Source organism: Biomphalaria glabrata, chromosome 2, assembly GCF_947242115.1.
Source record: "Biomphalaria glabrata chromosome 2, xgBioGlab47.1, whole genome shotgun sequence".
NCBI lineage: Eukaryota > Metazoa > Mollusca > Gastropoda > Planorbidae > Biomphalaria > Biomphalaria glabrata.
In genome coordinates this window covers 61,885,865-61,908,147 of record NC_074712.1, presented here as the reverse complement: position 1 = coordinate 61,908,147, position 22,283 = coordinate 61,885,865, and the positions used below count along the sequence as shown (strand labels likewise).

Below are 22,283 nucleotides of genomic sequence, written 5' to 3'. Positions count from 1 at the left end.
AAATATGCTTTGGATTAAAAAAAAAAGATTTTTAAACATATATTTTGCTTGTTTATTTTTAATGTTAAGATTTTAAACAATAAGATTAAGAACATGTGGATGTAAATGTCCACATAGACAGATAAGGGCTATAGAAGGAAGTTTCATACAGCTGAGCCCAATAGAAACCCGCTGTTCTATGATCGGTGATTAGAATTAACCAAAATTAAGAAGACAGATGGTCTCATAAATTTTATCATTATACTTAAGATTCTCAAGTTTTGTAATTTTAAATAGTGGCTTTTATATCTTAGATAAAACATACAGTGGTGTCGACGGCTGTAAAGCTATGTGAACAGCATGGACAGCACACCCAGAGTAAGCACTTCAAAGGCAAGACAATGTGATTCCAAGCAAGTTTGCGTTCGCAGCAAAGTTGGATGATAGAAAGTTTGGAAACAAGGCCGCCTCAGAATCGCTCTAGAATCAGGGCTGGCCTTAGAGCAGTGGTTTCTCAACCTGTGGGTCGCGACCCCCTTGGGGTCGATTGACGATTTACCAGGAGTCGCCAAAGACCATCTAAAAAAAGGATTTTTATTGTCTATTCTTCTATTGCTGTATGTGTGTGTGGGAGGGGGGGGGAGGTCGCGGCAGAGTGTGGGGGTTGTAAAAAGGGGTCGCCGAGCTTAAAAGGTTGAGAACCGCTGCCTTAGAGAATTGGAGCCTCTAAGCGAAGTGAATTTGGTGGCCACAAATGAAATAGAAAAATTAAAAATAACAAGATTACAAAGAGAGTTCGTGCTATCACACAAACTCATAGGCGGCCCCATCAAATTTACCAATGGACGAGAAATATATTTAAGCAATGATCGTTTAAAGAAATTTAAAAATTTGGGTGTTTTTTTTCACATCAAAGAAAATAGTGCAACACGTCGTCTTTGATAAGACTCTTCTAACTCTTCTGGAATAAGTAGAGTAGCGTTAAGTGATCACCTAAGATCAGCATGGAAAACTCCCGATACAGTGTCGGTGGAATCTATTGGGGTTGCTCATGGTGTCACCCCTCCCCATCAACTTTCTTGAAAAATGTTCCATAGAACACTATTGCTAGTTATTTTATTTTTTTGGTGAACCAATACAGTGAGCTGATTACCTACTTTTATTGATTTTTACTCAAATGTAAAATCTCAATGTTTATTACATTATTGCAAAGTCCAAACAGTTTGGGTCTTACAATAACAAGTTGAAAAAGATATACTTCATGCATTCACTTAAAGAAGGTAGATAACTCAATTTCCATACATTTGTATATTGTCGCGAAAGAGTTATTCCTCTTTTTAAATGCATAATTACAGTAGTTCAAGACACTTTTAATGATTCAGCTTTTATGTGCATTCTCTTGTACCAGTTATTCAAACCAGATTTTTATTCTTAGTAAAGCCGCACTTTCAATAAAACGCTCCACGATATCTATAAATTAAGAAAGAAAAAAAAAAATAAAAAAAAAAAATATTTAAAAAAAAAAAAATATAAAAAAAAAAAATTAAAAAAAATATTTAAAAAAAAAATATTTAAAATAAAAAATTAAAAGAAAAATATCTAAAAAGAAAAAATATGTCAAAAAAAAATGTCAAAATAAAATATAACAAAATAATATTTAAAAAAAATATTTAAAAAAAAAATATTTGAAAAAAAAATATCTAAAAAAAAATATTTCAACAAAAAAATATTTAAAAAAAAAATAAAAAAAAAATATCTAAAAAAAAAATTTAAAAAAAAAAAATTTCAAAAAAAATATTAAAAAAAAAAATTTCAAAAAAAAAATATAACAAAAAAAAATATTTAAAAAAAAATATAAAAAAAAAAATATATCAAAAAAAAAAAAAATAAAATATTGAAAAAAAAAATATTGAAAAAAAAATATTTAAAAAAAAATATTTCAAAAAAAAAATATTTAAAAAAAAAAACAAAAAAATTTCAAAAAAAAATATGTCAAAAAAAAAATATAACAAAAAAAAATATTGAAAAAAAAATTATTAAAAAAAATATTTCAAAAAAAAATATTAAAAAAAAAAAATATTAAAAAAAAAAATATTGAAAAAAAAATATTTAAAAAAAAATATTTCAAAACAAAAAAATTTCAAAAAAAATATGTCAAAAAAAATATAACAAAAAAAGATATAACAAAGAAAATATTTAAAAAAAAATATTTCAAAAAAAAATATTTAAAAAAAGAAAACAAAAAAATTTCAAAAAAAAATGTCAAATAAAAAAATATAAAAAAAAAAAATATTGAAAAAAAAAATATTAAAAAAAAAAAATTAAAAAAAAAAGTATTGAAAAAAAAAAACAAAAAAATTTAAAAAAAAAATATGTCAAAAAAAAAAAATATAACAAAAAAATATTGAAAAAAAAAATATTAAAAAAAAAAATATTTCAAAAAAAAATATTAAAAAAAAAATATTTCAAAAAAAAAAATTAAAAAAAAAAATATATAAAAAAAAAAAAATAAAAAAATATTGAAAAAAAAAATATTGAAAAAAAAAATATTTAAAAAAAAAATATTTCAAAACAAAAAAATTTCAAAAAAAATATGTCAAAAAAAAAAAATAAAAAAATATTGAAAAAAAAAATATTGAAAAAAAAAATATTTAAAAAAAAATATTTCAAAACAAAAAAATTTCAAAAAAAATATGTCAAAAAAAAAAAAATAAAAAAATATTGAAAAAAAAAATATTGAAAAAAAAAATATTTAAAAAAAAATATTTCAAAACAAAAAAATTTCAAAAAAAATATGTCAAAAAAAAAAATATAACAAAAAAAGATATAACAAAAAAAATATTAAAAAAAAAATATTTCAAAAAAAAATATTTCAAAAAAAAAAAAAAAAAATTTCAAAAAAAAATATGTCAAAAAAAAATATAACAAAAAAAGATATAACAAAAAAAATATTAAAAAAAAAATATTTCAAAAAAAAATATTTAAGAAAAAAAACAAAAAAATTTCAAAAAAAAAAATTAAAAAAAAAATATTTAAAAAAAAATATTTAGAAAAAAAATATTAAAAAAAAAAAAAAAAATTCAAAAAGAAATATTTCAAAAAAAAAAATATTAAAAAAAAAAATATTTCAAAAAAAATATTTAAAAAAAAAATATTTCAAAAATAATATTTCAAAAAAAAATATTTCAAAAAAAAAAATTTCAAAAAAAATATGTCAAAAAAAAAAAATAACAAAAAAAAAAAATATTTAAAAAAAAAATATTAAAAAAAAAATATTTAAAAAAAAATATTAAAAAAAAAATATTGAAAAAAAAAATATTGAAAAAAAAATATTAAAAAAAAAATATTTAAAAAAAAAAAATTAAAAAAAAAAATATTTAAAAAAAAATATTTCAAAAAAAAAAATATTAAAAAAAAAATATTTCAAAAAAAAATATTTAAAAAAAAATATTTCAAAACAAAAAAATTTCAAAAAAAATATGTCAAAAAAAAAATTAAACAAAAAAAGATATAACAAAAAAAATAATAAAAAAAAAATATTTCAAAAAAAAATATTTCAAAAAAAAATATTTCAAAACAAAAAAATTTCAAAAAAAATATGTCAAAAAAAAAAATATAACAAAAAAAGATATAACAAAAAAAATATTAAAAAAAAATATTTCAAAAAAAAATATTTAAAAAAAAAAAACAAAAAAATTTCAAAAAAAAATATGTCAAAAAAAAAAATATAACAAAAAAAAATATTGAAAAAAAAAAAATATTAAAAAAAAATATTTCAAAAAAAAATATTTAAAAAAAAATATTAAAAAAAAAATATTTCAAAAAAAAAAAATATTAAAAAAAAAATATTTAAAAAAAAATATTTAAAAAAAAAATATTAAAAAAAAAAAAAATTCAAAAAGAAATATTTCAAAAAAAAAAAATATTAAAAAAAAAAATATTTCAAAAAAAGTATTAAAAAAAAAATATTTCAAAAATAATATTTCAAAAAGAAATATTTCAAAAAAAAAATATTAAAAAAAAAAATATTTAAAAAAAAATATTAAAAAAAAAATATTTCAAAAATAATATTTGAAAAAAAAATATTTCAAAAAAAAAAAAATTTCAAAAAAAATATGTCAAAAAAAAAAATAACAAAAAAAAAAATATTTAAAAAAAAATATTTAAAAAAAAATATTAAAAAAAAAATATTAAAAAAATCGATAGTGATACGCTGCCTGGTCGTGCGGTTTGCGCGCTGGACTGTCGTTCGGATTTATCGAGGGTTCAAACCCTGCCCGCTCCCATCCCCCGTCGTCATGCGGGAGGTTTGGACTAGGAAGTAAACTATCTTCAACTCTGAAAGAACATCCGAAACATGTAAAAACATTTTAAGACTCGCGTGCGGCGGGTAAAATACAGCTAGTATTTTATAAGATAAGATGATGAAAGTCTTGAATCTCTAGCTGTCTTTCTAATTTTTGCAATGACTTTTTATTCCCACACTTAATCCTTCTTTCTATCACCGTATAAATTTTTTTTCTTCTTTTCGCTCCAATAGTTTTTATCTTATGTACCATTTTTAAAATTTCTTTTAGATCAGCCAGATGACGCTTGGGATGGCCAGGACTGTGTCTATTACAGGGTTCAAAAGTGGCTATCTGGACGACAACAGCTGTGACGCTCAAATTTATTACGCGTGCGAGCTTCTTTAAGAGTATTTAAAATGAAGGTGTGCACCATTAAAAGAATATAACTACAATAATAATCTACAAATATTCGTTTGATGTGATTTGGTTTTATTATATCAAACGTTTCTTAGTTATCACAAGTCTTTTGTTTGAGAGATAGATGTGCGATTAGAATAATTATGACCGTGCCGCTGTTAACTTATCATCAAAGGCCAAGGTGTGGGGGAAGTACGACCATGGACATTTCTAAATGGTTTACGTAAATAAACTAAATCTGTTGCGACGTCTAGAAAACATCATAAAAAAGCATAAAAAATGACGCTCACAACATTACCACATTTAAAGGAACTTTTTGAACAAAAGTGTCTAAGAAAAATCGAAAAAAATCTTGGAAGACAACGGCCACCCGCTCCATCAGAACTACGTCAGGTCGTCGCGAAGTGGGGGACTGCTGTCAATCAAAACAAGAACGGAGCGGTACAAAAACTCGTTCGTACCTCACTCGGTCCGACTCTATCACCGCCACTCATTGATCAGGGAACATGAAATGCACCAAGATACCTGTGTGTAGTCGCTGAATGAACTCTTTATGTTGTGTCTGTTGTATGTATGTGTATTTTTCTGTTGTGTTGTCTTTATATGAGAAAAGAGTCCTTGTAATCGCAACAAATTTCCGTAAGGATCAATAAAGCAGTCTTAGTCTTAGTCTTAGTAAGGATAGTCATTTGCACAAGGTATCTGTTTTACAGGCTAGCGCCGGCACGTCGAAGGAAGAAATATGCATGACTGGCAAGAGAATAACAAACATTGTTCATCAATATGAATCGATGGATCGTCTTCTGTACTTACAATCGATAACTTATCTATCTTACTGATGTAGATGAACACAAAAAACACTTTATTTTATATATTTTAAATTTTTTAAATTTTTAATGACATTTAATTTTAACTTTATTCTCATCTAACATGTTACACTTTTGTCAATTAAATAAAAAATGAATATATTAAATATTGCTCATTTCATGATTTTTACAATTACTATTTGTTAGATAAAATGATCAGATGATGAAAATATCAGGGGATGAAATGAACGGGGATGAAATGAACGGGGGATGAAATGAATGGGGGATGAAATGACCAGGGGATGAAATGAACGGGGATGAAATGACCAGGGGATGAAATGAACGGGGGATGAAATGACCGAGAACTACTTTTAATATTTTATCGAACGACCCGATGCTCAGTATGATCTTACAAGTTAAAAAAAAATACTCTTTAATTTAAACTAAAGCAAAATATAGTCACAAAATTCTATGAGCGTTATAAAACCCCCAAAGGGAGAGTTTTGAGTTAAAAAAAAAACCTTCTTCAATCTTATTCTAAAGCAACTACAGTCACCGAATTCCATCAGCGTAACCAAGAGGGATTGCATAATTACAGGTTACCTTAGTGATACAGTGCTTTAAAAATATGGTTTCTTGAAGTAAAATTTTGCACTGTAGATACATTAGAGTAGTATGGATTGAGAATTCTGTTTTGTAAATCCAGAAAAGTAACTTTCATATTTCTTCCGTCTGTATATGTAATTGTTAAATATGTTTACTTTATATTTTAACGTTATAAAAATTAATCATAGCAAAGCGTATCTAAAGGGAAAGCACTTAGAACTATATTTTGCAATAATATGTTGAAGTTATTTCCCTTAGTCGATATCAAAGTGAATAATTTTTTTATACCCTTTCAGACCTTTTTATCTACAGGTCAGATGATGTAAAGGTCATCTTAATATGTGGCCCATAGTTAACGAGGGTGTCATGTGGCCAGCACAACGACCAACATTCTTTACTTTCCCCAAATTATGTCAGGTATCCATTAGAGCTGGATGGACAAAGAGGCGTCCAAAGATCCCGAAATCAATATCCCAGTCTTCACCAGGATTTGAACCCGGGACCTCAGAAATAAATTATTTATAACCAATAATTATTTGACTAATTTGATTTTTTTTTTATTGATTCATATTTTATTAGGTACAATAAATAATAGTTTTAATTTTCAACTTAATCCGACATGCGTGTGGGAGAATTAAAGCGTACATTGATAACTTTATTTCATAGCATGAGATTGGGATAATAAGAATAATAAGCGACCAGTCGTCTCATAGATTTTATTACATAGTCCAATGTTTTATTTTCTTGAGAAATAAAGATTAAAAATAGAAATTACACATTCCAATGAAAAAGTATTATAATAATAATAACAATCATGTTAATTAATACAAGAGAAAGAAAAGCGCTACCATCATTGACATCGTCGTACCACTGTCTCATAATGTAAGAAAAACTGAGATAGAAAAACAACGAAAATATGGGAACCTAGGCTAAGAGTTTATAGGTATATGAAAGTTATCCAAAAATAACAATAATAATCAAAATAAATAAAAATAACAATTGTTATAACAACTGAGGGGATAATGACAACTGATCTCATTGACACCTTGAAGGCCCTTATCATTCCTAGGAAGATTCTACTAGCCTGTCAGAGGGTGGTACCAGTGGCGTAGCTAGAGTGGGGGAGGAGGGGGAGTATTTGAACCACCCCCCCCGGGCCCCCAGTTGAGGAGTGCCCCGTTATGACTGTTTTTTACATTAAAAATTAAATGTTACCAAAATGCAGGAGCCCCCAAAGAGGTCAAGCCCCCCGTGCCCCCAAACGATGGAAAATTCCTAGCTACGCCCCTGGGCGGTACTGCTGTAAACCTGACACATCACTAGACGATGGACCTCATTCACCAATCGTAAACAAACAACATTTAGCCACGTGATAATATTGATAAAACAACGAAAATAAAAACTGTCACGTGACAGCCATTGTGTATTACGTAATTTGTATAGAAGAGATAGAGAATCGCGTGGCTAAATGTTGTCTGCTTACGATTGGTGAATGAGGTCCATTCCTCAGAGGAAACTGATAATGGGACTACATTGAATTTTGTTTCTCTTTGACGAAGCTCGACCCTGGCAGTGCCTCAAAAATGAATTATAATAATAAAAAGTAACTTCTCTATCGTGAAGCACATGTTGATCTATTATGTCTCATTCTAGTTATTGTAATGCCTCATAATTGCTAGCAGTTTCCTTTATATTTGCACAATCATTTTTTTCCCAGCAAATAATTTCTACATAAGACGGTGCGCAAATTGTCAGTTTATTTAATATAACGCGCTTTACTGACTAAAAAGAAATCATGTTTCACAATAAAATAAGTAAGCCATCATTAATTTTAAGATGATTATATTTTGAAAAATCGTAGAAGGACAAACCAGAGTTTTACTGTGTAGCCAATTACGCACTTTTATTCTTGTCAAAGTTATACATCTTCAACTTTCAAGAAAAATCGCATAGAGCCGTTTAGGAAATTCCCTTTCCACCCAGTTTCCAGTTTCGAACTTTTTTTTACAGCTAACCCCATGAAGAGTTTGCAAGCTGTTTAGCGAAACTCTAAAGAGTGTTTTCATTGATGTGCTTTTGAGATATGTCTCTCAAAGAATGTCTTTTGCTAATAGTTACGTGGCATATTCATTATAAGTTCTTAGAGGAAGTGTTCTGCTTCTGTTTACAGCCTCAGAGGGTGGGCGCGGTCTGCCTCTTGAGGCGCCGTCTTGGCGCAAGGCGTGATGTCCATGAGAAGGCGTGGCTGATTTGGAGGCGTGAGATGACGGTGGCGGAAGAGTCGATGCTCCAGGGTTACGTGTCTGGTGCTGCCGTATTTTTGGCGTTGGTCTGTGGCCATGTCCAGCCGTGGTGGCTGTGGCTCTGTAGAGACTGGACGACATCTCAGCTGGAGGCGGAGGTGGTGGAGGCGGAGGCGGTGGAATACTCTGAAAATGGGGTTGGTGAGGGTTGACGCTCTGCACATACCTATATTGTCCATCATTGTGTTGTTGGCTTACCTGATAAGGATTCGGGATGTCCTTGTGAATAACAGGAAGAGCGTTTTGATGCTCTCTGTAGTAAGAATGAGGGCGAGCTTGGCGAGAATGAACGTTTTGGGCGAACTCGTTCAGGGGCGGATGAAGGAGCTCCAAAGGTGGAGGGGGCATGTCCTCGAAACTAATCTCTTCATAATGTCTGTAATTTATCTCGGAGGCGCCACTGTCAGATGACTGAGTGGAAGTGTAGCAGCACCCTTTTTTGTCATACGTTGTGACAGTGTTCTTCGCCCTTCTGCGTTGCGGGGCGATAAGGCGCCCAGAACCATGCTGCGTATCATTCGAGTCTGCTGAGTAAGTGGCGGAACCGTCGGCATAAACAAACATCTGGTGGGTGTGTTGCCTTCGGGGCAACAAGCAGGACAGGCCATTGTCCCAGGTGGACACAGGACCCATGACGGTGAGGATGTTGCCGAGAAGGGATAAGCACACTCCAAGCCCAGTCACAGCAAAGCCCCACAGTAAGACAGGATATCTGTCCTTGGCTAGCACTGTGTTGTAGCCGTATAAAAATATAGAGGCCGTAGCTAGTATTTCTGAAACGAAAAAAAATAATAATACAAGAATTAGACAGAAAGTATTATGGTGTATTTACTTTGTGAAACATAGTGGTATTAGTAAGGGGGACGTATTTTAATAAATCATATTAGGATTTGTTTTTAACTTTTCACGCTTTTGCATACAATTTCTAAACTATTAGGCTTGTTGCACAAATTAATTCAATAATTTAGATAAGTTAATTTTTTAGGTCTAATCAAATGGAAATTCAGTTTGACTACTAACTCCCTCAGCGTTACTAGGGTAATAATGACAATATAGATGCAAATACGAACAACATTCACACACGAAACACATACACATTCACAACCAGCGCTTTATGAGTTTGACTTCTATGTACTTCTCGATGACGACAGCTGATCTTGTAACACTCTGACCGAAAGTGGGATAAAGGAGTTTTTAAATCTTTTTGTTTTAGTCCTAATGGAAAGGAGACGACCACTTCGTTCAGATCTGACGTAACAGTGGTTTGATGGGTGCAGGTTATCTTTAAGAATCGTGTGTAATTTCGAAATGCATCTTTTGAAAAGTTATCTTTAGATTATTTGTTTTCTCTTTAAATCCAAGCATCCTCCAATAGTCTTCATTTGGAGAACTGAAATCACTTATATACGTTTCATTATATCCACAACCTATTTCTTCGTATCGCTTTTCTTTCTTTTTCTGCCTTACTATATTTTATTGCTTAAAAACGTAAATGGGACCTTAAGAATCACAGTGTAAACAAAGAACCGACTACTGTGGTGTGATCTCTTTCGGGTATACCCATCAGGATACGTGCATATATATATATATATATATATATATAAATGCCAATAGTGTATAACTTTACAGGTGTAGTGAGTGATACTTTACTACTGATACAAATCGAAGTCCAATATAGAAAAGTTCGTAACTGGATAGTGGTATTTTTTTATTTTATATTTTGCGCATGTTTTTTTTTTTTTTTTTTTTTTTTGGCAGTTTTTTTTTAGCATATCCATCCAAAACACTGCTAGTTATTGATTTGTGTGTGTGTGTTTTTGGGTGTGTGTGCTTGTGTGCAAATTTGTGTGCACAATATATTGAGGTCGCGCCTAGACCCGAGCTAATTGCATTGACTTGAAAGCTTTCCAATTATAGAAGCCAGACGCCTTCCCCGCCGTGTTTGCTTTACAATCCTGATTCGAATGGTCTCCCTTTTAATGCCGTGACAACAGATACATCTTTCTCGTCAACTTTAAAAAACGTCGTTTTCAACATTGTCTGGTCCAGTACCGGGATTTGAATTCGAGACCCCTTATGATCGAGAATTAATCCCATAGTAATACTATAACAAGATTATTATACAAAACCAATATGTTCACGCGAAACTATTCGATATAGATGTCTCAACACTGACCTGTAACGTCACAAATTGTAGGCAGTGTAGTCAAAAAGCTCGTTCCCACGTGTTACAGTCCTGTAACGTGGAGGAGGTCTATTCAGAGATCTATTTGTCTAAACTGCCCACAGGTTATGACGTTGCAGGTCAGTGTTCAGGTCTTCTATAACGAATAGTCTATAGCAGTGATGCCCAAAATAAGGCCCGCGGGCCATACCCGGTCCGCGACGTGGTTCAATCCGGCCCGACGAGAAGTCGGCACAAAGCGTAGAACCCCCCCCCCACCCCCCTTCCAAAGAAAAACTACGTTAAGGCCCTCACATTTTCTCTGATGGATTGGTCAATGACCTTTAAAATGTGTGTGTTTGTGAAATGGACTCTGAATGTAGAATCTAAAAACTAACAAGGAAGAGTGTAGGCCCTACTCATTTTACGTTTTGTTGTTGTGTGGCTATTAAGCCAACATATTTTATTTGTAAAGAATGTGTGGATGTTTTTAAAAAAAACAACATATAAACGGCTTTATCAAACGAATCTGACGACTTTCTTGGTTTGAGTCGCGAATAAAAGATTAACTGTTAACGAGAGTGTCATGTGGCCAGCACAAAGACAAACCAGCTTTACTTTTTCCCTATAATGTCAGGTACCCATTAGAGCTGGATGACTAAGAGGCGCCCTTAAGATCCCAAAATTAAAACCACTTGCCTTCACCAGGATTCTAGCCAAATGATACCCTGCTCGTTGACCGTTGACCAAAGAAACAGATGACCTTAACATCATCTGTCCTATAATCTCTTATATATCTAAAAGAGGAACTTTACAATTAATAAAACTGTGGTGGAAAATTTGTTTTTATTGGCTGAATAGATTCTGATGTAACCAAGACTAAGACCATCACTGTTGAATCATACATGGGGAAGTACAATATCTAAACGGTGTATAGGCCAATAACAGATACAGACAGAGGTTTATATTTTTCAACAAATTGTAATTTTTTAAGTGGTTCACTATATCACTATTTAATTTCTTTTTTTACATACATCTACATTGAAGATGAAAGATGTGTTTATTTATACTGTTGATACTTATTTAAAAAAGAAGATTGTTCATATGTGATTTAAATCTGGCACTTAGAAATGAATAAGCCTACAGCGGTAGTGTTAAATTATCTGTGCTAAGCTACACCACAAAGATAGATGGTACCGAACAAGAAAAAAATAAATAATTGAATTGATATCACTTTTTGAAAGCTGCCCAATAGAATACAATAGCGGGGTATCCGTTGTTCAACGAATTCTTTGATCACTGATGCAGTAGCTGAGAGCCAATTGGCAACAGTTTCCCATTCCTTCTCTTTCTCTCTCTCTCTCTCTCTCTCTCTCCCATTCAGCTCTCCACATTCCCTATGGAATGGACAGTGCTATGTTTCACCCGACAGCACTCTATTCTTCCTAACACTTTGGGCTTATACAAAACCCAGTAATCATAAAATCATTGTTTTCTAATCCAGAGTCATGTTTCCTACACAGCTTGACCAGACTCTATTACAATCAAGGTGATCTCTAGGCACCATTGCGATCAATCACCAGCTTCCATTGAGAGCCTGTACTGTAGTCTCGTGTGGTCTTCTTTATGATTTTGTTCACGTACTGACTGCATGTTTTACTGACTGGGGGTCACACTAACGTTTCCTATTGTTCAGGTGTTGTCACGTCTGCTGACAAGGTTCTGTGTTTGCTGTGACTTGACATGTTGTTCATTTTTAATCGAAGCAGGCCGTTTTGGCGCCGCCGTTTTGGCCCCGCCGTTTTGGGGCGAAGGTCGTTTTGGCACGAGCCGTTTTGGCGACGGGACGTTTTGGCGCTAAATACATTATGTACATTTATTGTATTATTTCTTTTAAAAGAATTATTCATATCTATGTTTTGCATGAGTGTTTGTGTTAAGACATATTTTTCACGTACTAAATGTAAATGTGTGTTTGTTTTTCACATCATTTTCTTTAATAAACATTTTGGCTTGTGTATGTGTGTTTATTAAGAGGCACACTTTTATTTTCAAAAAAGTTTTAGAAGTTAACAAGGTTTTTGTTATATTAAAGTGTGACACTTAGCTAGTTCGTATATTACACTAATGTCAAATAAAAAAAAAATCTTTTGGAAAGAAATCCAAAAATGTCATCCAGTGCGATTAGCTGAACTCACATATAGCATTAGCATGTCATTTCCATTCAGGAATCTGACTTATTATAGGCCTATATTCATGAAATAAGCAAAACCTTTATAATTAAAAAAACAACAATTCACTGAACAGTGTTAGAATTCATACTACCCATACAATATTATGGTAGAGTGAAATAAACATTGTTATAAAAGCTACGTGCTTATTAAATAATCGTCAAATGATATCTCGCGCCAAAACGTCCCGTCGCCAAAACGGCTCGCGCCAAAACGTCACGTACCGATTTTTAATATATTGCATCTCGAGTCCTAAGTATGAATAACACTCACAACAGAATGGATAGAACAAGATAATTTATCCATTAAAATGAGATATAGTTGCAAAGAGAAATGTAGGCATATTGTAGCTCAAACTTCTTTATAAAGTCCAGTTCTTTAAACATGCTAGCCTTGTTTTTATAGAGACCTCATCTTCTTATTGTGATATGTATACACATACAAATAAATTCTCAAAATTTTTATCAAAATATCAATTAAATAATAATATCATTTTGTATGTAAAGTTTGAATTCATTTTTTGACCTAATTATTCTAAACTATATTTATTTAATACAACACCAAAGTTGTATTATCCAATTAATTTTTTTTCTGAAAAAAAGTCCGTTTTTGTTGGGGCTTTTTTTTTTTGTTGTCTGTTTTGTATCGCACAAAATGATTAAATTAAATATTTATTAAAAGATGCTTTTCCATAATTCTTTAGATGTATTTATCAAAGTTCTGCACGGCGATCGATGGACATTTTTCTGGCCAAACAAATCTGTGTCCATTCATTGTATCCCATTGACCCAGTTGTCTTCTGTTTCACGAGGTTTTTCTTTTATTGATTTTGTGGAGCTCTCCAACGATGAGTCATTGTGATTAATTTTATTACCGACTTCTAGCTTGAAGTGTATACATATCGTCAGGTTGTGTTTTTTTTTGTTTTTTTTTGTTTTCTTGGGTATGGAAAGTTGTTGGTAAACATGAACATTCTGATAATGTGACATCTGTTTGGTCTCTAAACGTTTACAATCGATCACTCTAATACAGCGGTTCTCAACCTTTGAAGCTCGGCGACCCATTTTTACAATCCACCACTCTGCCGCAACCCCCCCCCCCCACACACACACACAGAAATAGAAGAGTAGACAATAACAATCCATATTTTCGATGGTCTTAGGCGACCCCTGGCAAATCGTCAATCGACCCCTAAGGGGGTCGCGACCCCACAGGTTGAGAACCCCTGCTCTAATAGTTGAGTTTGCATTGGCGAACGCCTGGATACACTAATACAAAATATACAGCAATTTAGTAAGGAGAGGAAAGACCTTTCACATTGACGAACAAACCACCTGACAATGGCGCCCAGCCTCTTCGGCCTGAGGACATACCTGGTTCGGGGTTCGGGAATGCGAAGTTGGGCCCCCCTCCTATAAGTTGAGTGTGACTGAACCCAAGCTGGGCTCTACTGTATCTAATGAAAACAAACTTCTACGCCAGACAGTATACAAGGTACACCTGCTCCTCAAGGGGTAATAGAGAACAATATCCTCAAGCTTTGGACCTGTTCTGTCTTGCCCTGTCTTGTCCTGTCTTGTCCTGTCTTGCCCCGTCTTGTCCTGTCTTGTCCTGTCTTGTCGTGTTTTGTCCTGTCTTGTCCTGTCTTGTTCTGTCTTGTCCTGTCTTGTTCTGTCTTTTCCTGTCTTGTTCTGTCTTTTCCTGTCTTGTTCTGTCTTTTCCTGTCTTGTCCTGTCTTGTTCTGTCTTGTTCTGTCTTGTCCTGTCTTGGATTGTGTGTCTTGTCTAATACTACTTCACTTATTCGAATACAAACCCGAAAACATCCAGGGAACACAACAATTAATTATAAAATACTTGATAAAACTTCTCCAAGCTTCAACTGATGTTTATTTACAGATGAGGATGATTTTCTTGTCTATCTATTTGTCGTCTGCTCAGCGTCTATTCAATATACATCTTTCTACAAGCCCCAGCCATATTCTTCTCCTATCACGTGCCCGTGTTCTGCAACGTCATTCGTCTGACTACGTCATTACTTTTACCGTCGCTAAAAATAACGCACAATATACTTATTTAAAATGCAGATCATTTAAGGGGCCAATGTCATTGGTCAACAATGTAACATCTCGGGACTCCGAGTCACATGCTGAATCTTCAGATATTCTGAATGTGTATCGGTAATCACAGGTCTGGGAACCTGAGAACTTCTCTCAGCACAAAAAACCTGCATTACATCAGCTTTGTTATTCAGCAGACGATGGTTTATAAGTCAACTTTGTAAAGAAATTAATGTTCAACCTACTGAGTAGAGAGTCTATAGTGATCTCAAGCTCGGTTTCCATGCACAAACGTTTGTTATATCGATTAAATAGAAGGGATTGTCTATACGAGGGTAATACGTGTGTTACTAAATTTAGATAGACTTGTTTAGCAGTCATTTTAAAGATCTTAGAAAATTCAAAGTAAAATAAAAGCTTTACACTTGCTATTTACTCATACAATTAATTCAAGTAGTTTAACAAGTCAATATGCATTGTAATATTAAAGACCAAAACAAAAGCGAATATTAGGCCTATCTAGTTTGGACACGCAAGAAGTAAAGGAAACTTTTATTTCAGAAAGTCGGACGGATTAAAGGACTAGAGTTACACTACGAAAAAAAAAGAGGGGGGGGGGGAGAACAAGTAGTATTCACCCATCACAAAATAGCAGGGCCGGACATAACCGATGCGATCAATAATTCATGGAAAGATCACCCTTTTTTTTATTTCAACGAGAACAAGTAATCTACTCTGTATTCACTCGTCACTAAATAGCAGGGCCGGACTCAACCATTGTGAGGCCCTATGTAAAACGGATTTCGCGGGGCCGAGTTTGGGTAGGGGTACGGATAATAAGTGAAATTTAAGAGTTTGTATTAGAAAATAAATTCGTATTTGCATTTTATTCATTCTTTACTACGTACAGAACTACTTTACTATACCAAATGTTAGAATCTATCTACGAGAATTGTTGATTTCAAGTAATTCTTCATTAGTTTGAGGCGCGAGAAGCTTCTTTCACCACATTACACAATTGCGGGTAAGGCATAATGCCGTTTTTACTTATCGCGCGTAGGACTGGCGTTTTCCATATTGAACGACACCCCAAAGTGACAATTTTTGTCTATATATTTCATGAGATTTGTATGAGTTTCCTAAATATTTTTTATCATTTCCGGATATTTCCATGACTTTTTCGTATATTTTGCAATTTCAGGAGATTTCAACGAGCTCCGGGTAAATAAGGAGCTTCGGAAATTCTGTTATAAGTTATAAAAAGGTTTAATTAAATAATTAAACCTAGGACTAGCGCGGGTCCTATGAAAAAATGGGGGAAACACTGCGGACGCATAGGCTGCAGTGGCCTAAGGCCGGCCCTGCAAAATAGCAGCTTATGCTACGCCGCCGGTCGACTAGTAAATTACATTGATTTTTTCCCAATGAGTAGGCTTACAAGTAGTCATTGTTATTATTATTACTATTATTATTATTATTATTAAATTAAAAAAATATAACACGCTAGATTTAAATGAAACGCTGTATTGACAATTTAAGAGATTTCATACTACAGTAAGAAGATTTACATGGTTGTTTAGCTAGGACACCAGAAATACCAGAAATAGAATGAACATGGTTTAATTAGAATAATGTAATAATGTGATGCATTTAAACTCTTATAGCCAACACATTCTCTTACATAACTCGGGTTGGGCCCCTTTTGGTCGTGGGCCCGGGCGCATTGAACCCCTTCGCGCCATGGTTGCTACGCTACTGCTAGTAGCATTAAGTCGCATGTCCATATATCTCTATCAAGAGATTTAAATTTTTAGTTCTTTAACTTGTCCATCATTGGACTGCTAACACTGTATTTTCCCATGCTAGATCTAAAGTACTGGATCTATCTAGCTATGGCTATAATTTAACTGGATAGTGTACATACATTCGGAAATCTTTTTTGTTTCTTATTGTACTGTGTGTATATTATGTAGTTTTGATGTGTTTTAGAAGGAAAGCTCACTCTGTATATAATGTGGGCACTTCAGTTCCTATTTTGTTTTCTGATGAGTAGAGGTTATATTTTATGAGCCAAGCTAATTTTATTTCATGTCTTTTGTAAGCCAAGCTCATCTTGTTTTATGTATTTAATTTTTTCATGCTGTGCTTGGTACTATTTTATTTACAATGTTTATGTTTGCCTTTGGAAGTTTTTTTAAATCAGTAATAAAAACTTGAATTTGGCCTACGAGTTGCCTTCGTCATTAATCACTTGTACGCTAAACCTATCACATATAGATATTGATGGAACAATCAAAACATGTATAACATTTTACATCATTATACTGACCCCACGGAGGTATTAAATCGCTTCGTTAAGATGCTGTTTAATATTGCAAGAGTCTAGGGTTAAAACTATACCAAAATAATTTAGAAAGCCTTCAGGACAGAAGACTCAAAAGTAAAGTAGCAATTATACATAAAACACTGAACCATAATCTTCAAATACAAAAACAAAATTCAATAAAATACTCAGAAAGACACAAAGATAAAGGGATATCCCTCATCCAATATGCTAGGACAAATTTGTACACATGCTCCTTCCTCCCTAGTGCTATTAGAGCATGGAATGGGTTGCCTGAGCTAGCCAGGAACACCAGTGACTTGGCAAAATTTAAGTCATTGGTTAATATGCAAGACTGAATGCATGACGCGTAGGACGTAATCTATTTTTCTTGTAGTAACGTGTGTATTATATAAGATAAGATAAGATTCACCCAAAACAGTAACGCCTGAAGGAAGATAGTTGGCGTCCTACTAACACAGACGGGAACACATGCAGAAATGACAAAATGATATGAGAAACCTAAAACTATCTCCTACACCAGTGATTCCCAAAATTTGACATAGCGAACCCCTTCAATAATTTTCGTAACTCTGGGTACTCCTAGCCCCCCTCCCCCACAAAAGAAAAATATAATTATCGAAAATAATAAACGAAAAATATAATTGTTCATAAAAATATCAAATAAATGTTATATTAGAAAATAACATTAATTTGCATCAGTGAGAAGGAGAAGCCTAATTAATGAGTTGCCTCGGGTGCCCCCTTCAAACTCTTCCCTTACCCCTGGGGGGTACGCGTACCTCACTTTGGGAAACACTGCTCCTACGCTAAACGTGTATTTACCTCCAGAGGCGGCACTGATGCACACGACGTAGTTGGCTCTGGTAGCATGTCTCTGCTTCACTTTGCACAGCCTGATGAGCTCACCCGCAGCCACGCCCACCACACTGACTGTCAGAAGCACAAACGATCCAGCGATGCCACATTGCACTAACAGCAGGTAGCCAGCTACGAGAAACATTATAAGCAATAAAATAATCATTAAATCTTTCAATACATTATAAAACATTGCATAGCCATAAATACAGGCCATTATGCAGAGTATTGGCAGATGGCAGGTGTGTCCCGGTCAGAAAATGGAATCTAACCAAAGAAGGCTAATTGTAAGTGCCAATAGGGCCGGCCTTAGATAATTGGAGGCCCTAGGCAAAGTGAATTTAAAATTTAAAACAATACATTATAAAACATTGCATAGCCATAAATACAGGCCATTATGCAGAGTATTGGCAGATGGCAGGTGTGTCCCGGTAAAAAAAAAATGAAATCTAACCAAAGTAGGCTAATTGTAAGTGCCAACAGGGCCGGCCTTAGATAATTTGAGGCCCTGGGCAAAGTGAATTAAAAATTTGAAACATAAAAATTAAATTACGCAACTTTAAAAAAAAACCTGCATGTGTCTATATCTTAATAGACAAATTACTGAAATTCCGTAATTTTCTTAGCAGAGACAGAGTTAGACTAGTAAACATATATTTACAGTACTCAGCTATGTTTAAGATGTGATACAAGATTTTCCTCTATTTTCTTTTTAGTCTTGTTCGAGGCAACCACCAATTTGAGGCACTAGGAGGCTGTCCAGTTTGCCTATGCCTAAGGCCGGCCCTGGTGTCAAAGTAAGTTTAGTTTGTATGGTAATGCGCAGATTATTCTTCGCAAACAATAACTTCATAAGCCTTAAATTAAGCTACAAGTCTGTTGATTTTAAGATATGATCTTTCAAAAACACGATTTTACTTTACTTTATCTATACTGAGAGCAGGGCCGGCCTTAAATAATGTAAGTCCCTTGGCGAAGTCAATTTAGTGGTCCCAAATGAAACTGAAAAATAAACAATAGACCGAGAAAAAAATAAAATTATGCAATTTATTTAAATCCTAGTCTTCTCCATCAATAACATTGGGCATACGTTTCTCTATTTGTTCTCTATAAAATTGTCACATGCATGTGGCATTTTACGTCTCGAAGGAAGCTCTTTTCCCTTTGCAACTTCTTGTGTGACTAAAGAGGCCAATCCTTGATACACAGCTGCGGTCGCGGGTTGGGCATATGTAATGACCAGGCGCAGTGGCAATTTCACCCTTCTTTCTGCTTCTGTTGTGTATGGCATCTGCAATCCGAGACCCTTCCTTTATGCTCAATCTCCATGTGGATCTATCCAGTGCTACTTTTTCCCAGCTGCTAGTGTCGATTTTGAAGAGCTTCATATCGCGTTTGCATACAATAGTATACCGTAAAAGTGGACAAACAGAGGATCTCCTGCCTTCTATTAGATCGCCATACAGAATGTCTTGTGAAAGTTGACCTACTGGCATTCTACAAACGTGGCCAAGCCAGCCAAGACGTCAGCTGCTGATAACAGAGCGGATGTCCTGGCACCCTGCCCTTCTTAGCACTGGTATTTTTATCTTGCCACCTTATTTTAAAGATCCTCCTTAGGCATCGGAGATGAGTGGGTTGACCATGTTTCACTTCCGTATAGCCAAGTGTTAATCTCACAGGTCCAGTAGACTAAGGCTCTAGTATTCTTAGCCAGCAATATGTTGTCCCAGACTCTTTTCTGCAACCGTGACATGGTGCCCGTTGCTTTGGCTATCCTGTTGTTAATGTCTTTATCTAGTACAGCATTGTTGGATATGATGGAGCCAAGATAGCAGAAGTTATCAACAATTTCTAGTGGTTGGCCATTTATGTTTACTTGAGGTGCAGTATTTGTGTTCTTAACTAGTATCTTAGTGTTGCTTTGACTAATGTTTAAGCCGAACTTCTGGCAAGCAGCAGATAGTTTGTCAACCAGGGACTGAAGCTGAATATCAGAAACAGCTGCATCATCAGTATACAGGAGTTCCCTGATAAGTATAATCTTAACCATGACTACCCCATCAATCGGAGCCGCTAGGCGGTTGCCTAGTTTGCCTATGCCTAAAGCCGGCCTAGCTAAGAGTAAAGATATGCTTATTATGTGGCCGAGAAAAGAAAAAAATTCAGAAAGTCCAATTCTACTCTTAACGCATTTATAGAGTCATAACCTTCAATCATCTTTTCAACTAAATTTGTTTACATACTAACTTACAGTCAATACCAAGAAATAAATTTAGATGTACACCGCAAGCTTAAAGAACATTAAATATGACGCGAAACGAATAAAAACTTTTAGAGGGATATATTTAGTATTATTTACCCATGCTGTGAGATGGGTGGCTGAGTGACAAAAACATCTTGGCTACCTACCAAGGGGGCTAGAGTTCGAATACGGACTACAGATGAGTCGCCAAAAGGCAGCACAGAAACCTTCACCCACACCCCCCCCCCCACATGTCCAAAAAAAAGAGATTTAGCATACTAAAAACATGCTGAGTTGTAAAGCGCTTGGCTTCCGAACCGCGAGTCCCGGGTTCGAAAATGTGTTCAAATCCTTGTTAAGACAGGGATATTAATTTTAGGATCCTTAAGGCACTCCTGAGTTCAACCAGCTCTAATAGATACCTGTCATTAGTTGTGGAAAAAGTAAGCCCAGTTGGTCGTTGTGATGTCTCCATGACACCCTCGTTAACCTTAGGCCACATAAACAGATGACCATTACATCATCTGCCCTATAGATCACAAGGTCTGAAAGGGGAACTTTACTTATTTAAAATAAAAATGAAAGATGCGCTCGGCAAAAAAAAATTAAAAAGAAAAACAAAACACTGGAGAAGTTTAACCAAAAAAAAAAACTGTTTTGACTAACTGGAAATCTTAAGCCAAGAATTTACGTAGGATGATCTTAATTATTATTACTATTATTATAATTATTATTTGGTCGGCGTGAAAGAAACTGTAGAACAGATAATAATTTTAAAATACATGGCATAATCATGATAATCGACATTTATCTTCTTAAAGCCAAAGTTATATCAATTCATTGCTTGAGTTATTACTTGGACGCCATTTTGTTCATCTAATGAAATAGAAGTAAACAATTGACATTTAGCATTCTCAGCCCCAGGGGACAAAGACATATTACTTAATTTGAACCATGTCGACAACATAGAAGTACAAGAAAAGGGAATCCAAAAACTATTAGCAACCATTAAACTCAATAAAGCATCTGGACCTGATGGTATTCCAGCTAGCTTACTCAAAGAACTAAGCAATGAGCTAGCACCAGTGCTCAAAATACTTTTTCAGGCTTCGCTTAACCAGGGCAGAGTACCAAGGGACTGGAAAGAAGCTAATGTCACCCATCTATTTAAAAAAGGAGAAAAATCTGACCCAGGGAACTACAGACAAGTATCACTTACCAGCATCACATGTAAAATCCTAGAACACATAATATGTAGCAACATCATAAACAACTTAGACAAACATAATGTCCTTACTCCATACCAACATGGCTTTAGGAAATATAGATCATGTGAAACACAACTAATAGGTCTAATTGATGATTTTGCAAAAGGTTTAGATAATAATGAGCAAATAGATGCTATCTTAGTAGATTTTTCCAAGGCTTTTGACAAAGTTCACCACCATAGTTTGCTTTAAAAATTAAACTATTTTGGCATTGATGGTCCATTGCATCAGTGAATTAAAGATTTTCTTATAGGCAGAGAACAAACTGTAATAGTAAATGGCTCTAAATCAACACCGATAACAGTAAACTCAGGTGTACCTCAAGGAACAGTTTTAGGTCCACTACTATTTTTAATTTACATAAATGATTTACCAACTTGCATAACTTCAGGAACAAAAGTCAGATTATTTGCAGACGATTGCATAATATATAGAACAATAAAAACAACACAAGACACAGATATTTTACAAAGAGAATTAGATGAATTACAGAAGTGGGAATCAATTGGGAGCATGTCCTTCCACCCAGAAAAATGTCAGTTATTAAGAGTAACAAAAAAAAAAAAAAACTAAAACAAATTAATTCCACTTATCTTATTCATGGTAAACCAGTAACACAGACTAAAGACGCAAAATACCTAGGTGTTATAATAAATGAAAAACTGTCATGGAATCCCCATATTGATGAAACTATCAAAAAATCAAATAAAGCAT

At 33.6% G+C, this 22,283-nt stretch overlaps 1 protein-coding gene across 1 annotated transcript in view; it reads right to left on the bottom strand.

Annotated features, from left to right (window-relative positions):
* Positions 1-6,641: 6,641 nt before the first annotated feature.
* LOC106065119 (uncharacterized) overlaps positions 6,642-22,283 on the bottom strand; it is a 16,718-nt gene continuing 1,076 nt past the window's right edge. Inside the window, exons 2-3 of the mRNA XM_013223879.2 lie at positions 18,024-18,188; positions 6,642-9,173 (exon numbers count right to left, since the gene is read on the bottom strand). Of these exons, the coding sequence (XP_013079333.2) occupies positions 8,212-9,173; positions 18,024-18,188 (1,127 nt within the window). The 3' untranslated portion in view covers positions 6,642-8,211. The remainder of the gene's footprint in view (positions 9,174-18,023; positions 18,189-22,283) is intronic.